We start from the raw sequence: 7,255 nt of genomic DNA on the forward strand, positions 1-7,255 counted from the left end.
TACTGGGATAGGCTCCACCCCCCCGCGACCCTTACTAGTAAGGAATAAGCGGAAGATGACGATGGACGATGGATGGATGATTATAACATTTAACTGCTTGACACTAAATTTCTTCCTCTAAAAAAAAGAAAAAGAGTGAAAAAAGGCAGTGGGAAAAAAACCACACTAAACTTCTTAAACTTGATTGTTTTGTACAAACATTTCGCAGACATGCTGTGTTCAAATACAGCCTTTTCAAACAAAATGCATAAGGATAACTAAGTAAAGCAGGGGACCAGTCAGAGCTACTCACCTGTACAGGACAGCTTCCACTCATCTGTGCTCCACCACGAAGCTCATGGTGGTCCCGTCAAACGAGGGCGGTGCGATGATACGGGGCCCCTGCTGCGATGTGATGCTGATGACTGGCTGCTTGATGTTGGAGTAGCCCTGCGCCGGTCTGCTGGTGGGGACCTGAGGTGGATTCCCTGAGGCCGCTTGGGGAGACTTCTCAGTGGTCATGTAGAAGGGGCTCTCCATGTACATGCCCTCAATATTCTGCAATGAAGCTTTCTCTCCGCTCTCAACCTCTGGCTGCATCAACATCTGCTGCTGCACCAACGTCCGGGCTGGGATGAGGGAGGGTGACGGCATGAAACCTGGGTAGATCATGTAGGTGTGCCCGTATGTGCCAGAACTAAGAGCCAAAGGTGAGATAGGCATGGGCACTGGGGTCATGGGAGGCTGCGGCATGGGCACGTCCACATACCGGCCTGTTTCTGGGTCAAAGAGACGCTTGGTGGACGGCTGAACCGGAGTGTCCACCAGGTAGTAGCTTCCTGTACTGGGATCCAGGAGCATCTTTCTCTGAGTGGCCTGAAAGGGGTCCAGGGTGGGAGCAGGGGTGACTGCCGGGGAGAAGCAATACACCTGTGGCTGATTGGTGGCCAATGGCATGGAGTGGTAGATGGCTGCAGAAGGGACATCTGACGGCCGCGTCTCCATAACAATGCTGGTGCGTTTGGGGGATTGGTTATGCTCCTCCTGGCCAGTGCTGCTGGATGCCATGAGTCCTGGAGGAGTGGTCGGATGTGCCTGGGTGGAGAATGTGTACACGGATGTTTTATCAGCTTGTTTGCTGCTGCTGGCGTGAGACTTGACCGGTATGGTTAGGTAGTTCTCGTTTTCAGCTGTCATTAGGTTGTACACAGATCCCTCCGGTTCCTTTGGCTCAGCTCCTTCACTCAGCTTTGTCTGGCTGATTTTTAAGGACATGGGTAATTTCGCTGTCTTTGGGAGGATGCTTTTGGTGCTGAAAGGTGTTTGGGCGGTGGTGTTCGACTGCGGCATCTTAGCATTGGCAGCTGCAGAGGCCTTTAGGCTGGAGCTGAGGCTGAACAAGTTTTTACTCCCCATCATCTTTGTACCAAGTCTGTTATCGGGACCACTGATGGTCTGAAAGGTCTTGTTGGCGTCATTTCCAGTTGATGGCATCACTGCTGGCGGAGTCTTGTTGGTGACAGACTCTTTTCTGGATCCTCTCATCCCTCCGTCCTCCTCAGGGCCGCCGTGCTCCTCGCTTGCAATCAGCGAAAGCACATGGCTGTCCGTCAAAGGTCGGGGCTCATCTTTCCTCTTCCATTCATTTCTGTCAAACACGTAAAGCTGCTCCATGGTTTTCACGGCAGCCTGGAGTTTTTCCAAAGCTGCCTGATTTGCCATCTTTGACTCAGGCTTCTTCTCTGTCATATCTGATATTTTCTCTTGTCTCTTAGAAGCTATTCTGCTCTCATTTCTTAGCCCGCCCTCCTCTGAGGTGTTACTGGAGATGCCAGCCAGTGGTGCTCTGCCTGCTGGTGGCCTTTGCAGCTGAGCACTTTTGGCGCCCTCTGGAGACGATCTGCCTACATCAAACGGTTCACATTTAGACAACTCGACATTTCCAGTTTGTTTCCCGTTACAGTTTGTGTTGACGGACTGGCATTTTATCACAATAGGAGAAACAGATGTAGGATTTCTATGTGGCGCTTGTTTTTTGTGTTCTGGGTGGCTGTCAGGGGTGACAAAGTTTGATTTAGTGTCGTTGTTATCCAGTGAAACAAAGTGATATGAACTTTTAACCAGTTTACGCACGTCCCTTACTTGGTGAATGGGAGTCTGAAACTTTCCCTTGTTATCTCGAATGTCTCGAACCATAAAATGCGGAACTTTATCTGAGGACTCACCCTTCAGAGCCGCAGCCATCACTTGGCATTTGAAGTCGTCTGTTTTGATCGAGCTCCCCGCGTTGGGAGTTATATTAGGAGCGCGCAGCTTGGAGACGCCGAAAGGCTCCGTTTTATTGTCTCTCACGCTTCTTAAGTTAATTTTAATTTCCGGAGATTTAGAGGTGGCGACGCTCCCGGAGTCTGCGATGTATAAAGTGTTGTCAGATCGCAGTTTTATCCCCGCTTCATCTCCGTCTGGAAAATAATTCCTGTTGGGCAACTGCTGCGCTTCCCCTCCGTCGGCGGGCAGCAGTTGGATACTCGGCACGAACAAATGCGACATTTTAGTCAGTTTGCCGCAGCCCGCCGCGCACCGCTCCCCCTCGCGCTCTCTGTCCTTAGGTGACGGTGGCTTCTCCTCTGGACTTTTATCGTTTTTATGATCCTGTTGAAACTCTAGCTCCTCGTCCTTCCAGCATCTGAACGCGCTATTTTGGCTCCGAAGCAACGTGCTTTTAGGAGCTTCCAGTGCGCCTTTTTTAGTTTCAGCTTCGTTCGACAGCTCCGTTTCTGGTACCAGCGCGGTCACGTCTGGTCTCCGGGAGTCGCTCCTGGTTTCACACGAGCCGCTGTCCACAAAGTCCCCTAATTCATCCACGCACATTATAGCGTTGTCGGAACTGGTCTCAGAGAACCTGGAAGTCTGTCTCTGCAGCTCCCTGCTGGCGGCTCCTCTGTAGCCGTCGCCCTCCTGGTGCGCGGCGAGCAGAGGAGGAGGCTCGCGTATCTCTCCTCTTTCCATCTTGCGCTCCTGCTCGAACTGCATCTTTTTAGAAATGACATTTTTAATCAGACTGGAAGCGAATATGGCTTTCTTGTGCGTGTCTTCCATGCTTTTGGAGGGCGGCTTGCTGGCCCCTCTGCCGCTCTGGCAGCTTGGCAAACTGTTGGTAACTTCATCTGTGGAACGTGATCCCGCAGAGTTTTGTGCGAAGTTAGTGCGCCTTTCTCTCGCAGCAGACATTCCTGACTGGACATTGCAACGAAAATTAAGGGTCTCCGTCAGTCTAATCACGCCGCTGTGCCCTTGACCAAATTTCCCCATCAGCTCTATTTTTTTAGTTGAGTGGGGGTTTGCATTCAGGGTGAAGATGTCGCTGGTGGGCGGTTTGGAGCTCGCCAGGACAAAACCTTTATAACCTTTATTGTCTGTGTTTTTCGCTATTTCAAACGAGGCAGTTGAGTTTTGGTGAGAAACGAGACTCTGGTTCAGCCCCCGCGACATGTTGACGTTGCCATATTTCAGGTCTACAAAGGTGGACCACCTGTTGATCCCCAGCCCTTGATGCTCTGACGCGGACGACTCGCTTGAGGTGCTGAAATTAAAGGCGTCGAAATAAGGATACGCCAGGCTCTTGAAGGCTCTGGCTGTCAGGTTGCGCACCTCCTTGTCAGCGTCATCCAGCTCGCTGACAGCACTGGAGGTACCGCTGGAATACTCAATGACCTCTTTTCCTCTTAATTTGCCGCCAAAGTGTAAGCGTCCGGGTGCGGCTATGAGACACTTCGCGCTGTCACACGACGTCTCCGTCTTCCCCTCAACTCCCCGCAGCACGCAGCCACCGGAGTCTCCAGCGCGCCTGGCATGATAAAGAATATTTTCCTTTTCTTGGATGTTGCCAGGGTCATTTATAGCTCGAGAAGTGGTTCTGATTGACAGGTGGATCTGGCCAGCAGCGTTGCCGCTGCTGCGCTGCTGCTGCTGGAGTTGCTGGGGCTTTGACACGCTCTCATCTGAGCTGGTGAACTTGGCTCCATCGCACAGATCACTTTCAAGCAGAGTGCTGACTGCTGCCGCTGCTGCCGCCGCAGCAGCCGCCGCTGCACTCTGAGAGCGCGGCGCGCCCCCTATCCTCCTCTCCTCCGCGTAATCCACAAAAGCGAACACCTGGTTTCCCTCCTCCATGTCCCAGCTGGCGGAGGAACCCACCGAGACGTCGCAGTCCCCCTCATGGTCGGACAGCTCCGAGAGCTGGATCTCGTGCGTGGTAATGTAATGGGACTCGTCCTCCGTTACGCACGGGACGCAGTCGTCGGAAAGCACCAAACTAATATCATCATCATCCTCATATTCCTCAGACTCGCTTCTCCCGCTCAGATAATTATCACAGGGGTGTAAATCTCCCCCCCTCGGAGTGATTTCACTCCCTTTGGATGCGTCCTGCTGCGTAATGGCGCGCTCGCTTTCGTCTCCTGATTTGAGGAAATCCTCATCCTTTCCACGAAGCCCGGGGGCGGCTGATGAAGAAGAGGGATCAGCGCGACCCTCGTTGGCATCTTCTGCACGTTTCGCGGGTTTAATCACCAGTTCCCGATTGGTTTCAGTCGCGCGCAGAGCTCCGGTACCACTGGCGGTGACATTAGCAGACATTTGGTCTCTCGCGGCGACACGAGGCTCCTCCAGAGGTTTATTCCCGCGTGGCATCACGTCTACTAAATCAACATACGCGCCTGTGTCCCGTCTCCCCGAGCCATCCCCGCAACCGTGCTCCGGTTTCCTCAGCAAATCCTTGACCCCCCTGAGAGTCGGTGGCGTCACCGCGCGGCTTCGGTCCATCTTCATTGCCCGGCTCGCGGGTTTGAACTTACATCCGGTGTGTGAGAGAAATGAACGCGGCAGAGACGCGTACGCCACAGGGTTCCGCCGCTCCCCGGACTGAGCTGCCAGTCGACTGAGGGTGACACGGAGGCTCCAGACATTCCAGCTCACCGAGACATGAAGCCGAAAGGCGCGTATCTAAAAGGAGCAGAGACGTTACTAACCACTGTCTGGGGCACATAGGTTCTCAAGCTGTGGTTCATGGTCCAACGGAGGCCTTTGAAACAACTTCCCTTTAAAATGAGTTAACTGAACTAGGTTATCTCAAGATAATGTCCAAATTACTAAACTTTAATTAAATATTCAGCACTTGTGGTGCTGGAGAACTTCTCAGGTGCTGAACCAATATAACAAGAGCAACAAACCAGTGTCTTAAAAGAGCATCAGAGATGCAACAAATATCCAGAAACACACACAGTCTTGCTGTACAAAACATGTAATGAAGTTGTTGAAGCGTTTAGAATCTGAATGTGACAGATGATGAATGGATGTCAGTTGAAATGCAGTTGATGAGCTCATCTTCTATTAGGGTGGAAATATACATAAATATCATTGTCTTCTTTTTGGAAATACTTCTTCATACAAATATTGAAAAGATGATGTTGTATTGAGTCTCGGAGGAATAATCCATCCATTTCTACTGCTTATCCTGTTAAGAGTGGGGGGTAGGGGGGTGGGGGGCTGGAGCCTATCTCAGCAACCTTCGGGTGAGAGGTGTGGTTCACCCTGGACAGGTCACCAGTCCATGGCAGGGCCAACACATAGAGACAGACAACCATTGGCTCTCCCAGCCACGCCTACGGTCAATTTAGAGTCTGGATTAACCTGGTCCCTCTTGATGTCTTTGGACTGTGGAGGAAGCTGGAGAACCAGAGAGAACCCAGCAGGAACAGGGAGAACATGGAGACTCACACAGAAAGATCCTGTGCCCGAGCTGGGACTCCAACCTGGAACCTTCTTGCTGTGAGGCCACAGTGCTGACCACTGCACCACCGTGCAGCCCGAAGGAATAATTTATGCAGTGAAAAGTATCTAAATAAACCATATTCTACTGAAATAATGCAAAAATGTTCTCTTTTTATAAACTTACTAAACACTTATGTTGCAGGTTCTGGAGAAACTATTATTTAAGGCTTATAAGGGAATAAGAATGCATTATCAATTCTAAAATGTATTTCAATATTTCTGTATGTTTTTAATTGTCCTATTAAATCAAGTAGTTTTGCAATCCATAAAATTGAAGAGTCAAGTCAATTTTATGTGTACGGCGCCAAATCACAACAAAAGTCATCTCATGACACTTTCCATGTAGAGCAGGTCCAGCACCACTCCTTCAATGAACCTCCACCCAACAATTCTCCATCAGCAGCACATCCTGCAACAGTGACGAAAACCTTCCTTTTAACAGGCAGGAACACTGAGCAGATCCAGGATCAGTGGGGACGGCCTTCTGCTTTGATCAGTTGGGGGGAAAGAGAGCAGGAGAGCGGGGCAGAGACAAAGACAGATAATGGAGGAAAATGGATATGTTGAAGGAAAGAGAGGGACAGAAATAAAGAGAGAGAAAGAAAGGGAAGAGACTGATGGACAGACGGGGATGTGAGCAGGTGGAGCTACGGGTGGCAGCTTGAGCCTCTTCAGGTCTGTAGCCTCCTCCAGCAGCACCTGGGAAGAGCAAAAACAAAAATGGCAAACATTGAGATGTTTCAAATAAAGATCCATCCATCCATCATCATCTTCCGCTTATTCCTTACTAGTAAGGGTCGTGGGGGGTGGAGCCTATCCCAGCATCTACGGGTGAGAGGCGGGGTTCACCCTGGACAGGTCACCAGTCCATCGCAGGGCCAACATAGAGAGACGAACAACCATTCACACTCACATTCATACCTACGGTCAATTTAGAGTATCAATCAGCCTAGTCCACAATTGCATGACTTTGGACTGTGGGAGGAAGCTGGAGTACCAGAGAGAACCCAGCAGGAACAGGGAGAACATGGAGACTCACACAGAAAGATCCCGTGCCCGAGCCAGGACTCAAACCCTGAACCTTCTTGCTGTGAGGCCACAGTGCTGACCACTGCACCACCGTGCAGCCCAAATAAAGATAACACTGATTAAAAAAAAAAAAAAAATAGTCATGCAAATTCAACACTTTATCTTTTTGAATCCGGATGTTTTGTTTTTGTTGGGGTTGAGTGGTGTTGGTGGGGGTTACTCTTGAAGCTCTCTCTACTGGCCAGTTTTGGATCTAAATTCATTACACAAGACAATAAATAAATAAACAATCGCATTACGTGTGATACATTTGTCTCTATGATGTGATGAGCTTTTGCTAAATGTGTACTAAACAGAGCCCAGTGGCGGCACTATTTGCGTCTTTAAAAACAGATTCACATTTCTCTGTTGACAG

At 50.2% G+C, this 7,255-nt stretch overlaps 1 protein-coding gene across 1 annotated transcript; it reads right to left on the reverse strand.

The window, feature by feature from the left end:
* Positions 1–298: 298 nt before the first annotated feature.
* On the reverse strand, positions 299–4,809 carry c24h4orf54 (chromosome 24 C4orf54 homolog). Its single transcript, XM_086198227.1, has 2 exons — positions 3,995–4,809; positions 299–3,931 (listed from the first exon to the last, which is right to left on the reverse strand). Exons 1-2 carry the CDS (start codon positions 4,807–4,809, stop codon positions 313–315), a joined length of 4,434 nt encoding a protein of 1,477 aa, XP_086054353.1. The 3' UTR covers positions 299–312.
* Positions 4,810–7,255: the final 2,446 nt, after the last annotated feature.

The sequence above is a fragment of the Aulostomus chinensis genome, chromosome 24, assembly GCF_037954235.1.
Source record: "Aulostomus chinensis isolate RoL2024-O1b breed Wild chromosome 24, RoL_Achi_v1.0, whole genome shotgun sequence".
Classification (NCBI taxonomy): Eukaryota; Metazoa; Chordata; class Actinopteri; order Syngnathiformes; family Aulostomidae; genus Aulostomus; species Aulostomus chinensis.

What these genes read in the sequence shown, in the direction of transcription:
- c24h4orf54 (XM_086198227.1), bottom strand. Translation starts at nt 4,809, where the DNA reads ATGAAGATGGACCGAAGCCGCGCGGTGACGCCACCGACTCTCAGGGGG. An exon ending in GATCTGTGCGATGGAGCCAA is followed by an intron (nt 3,932 to 3,994) that starts GTTCACCAGCTC and finishes GCAGCGCAGCAG; the next exon opens with CGGCAACGCTGCTGGCCAGA.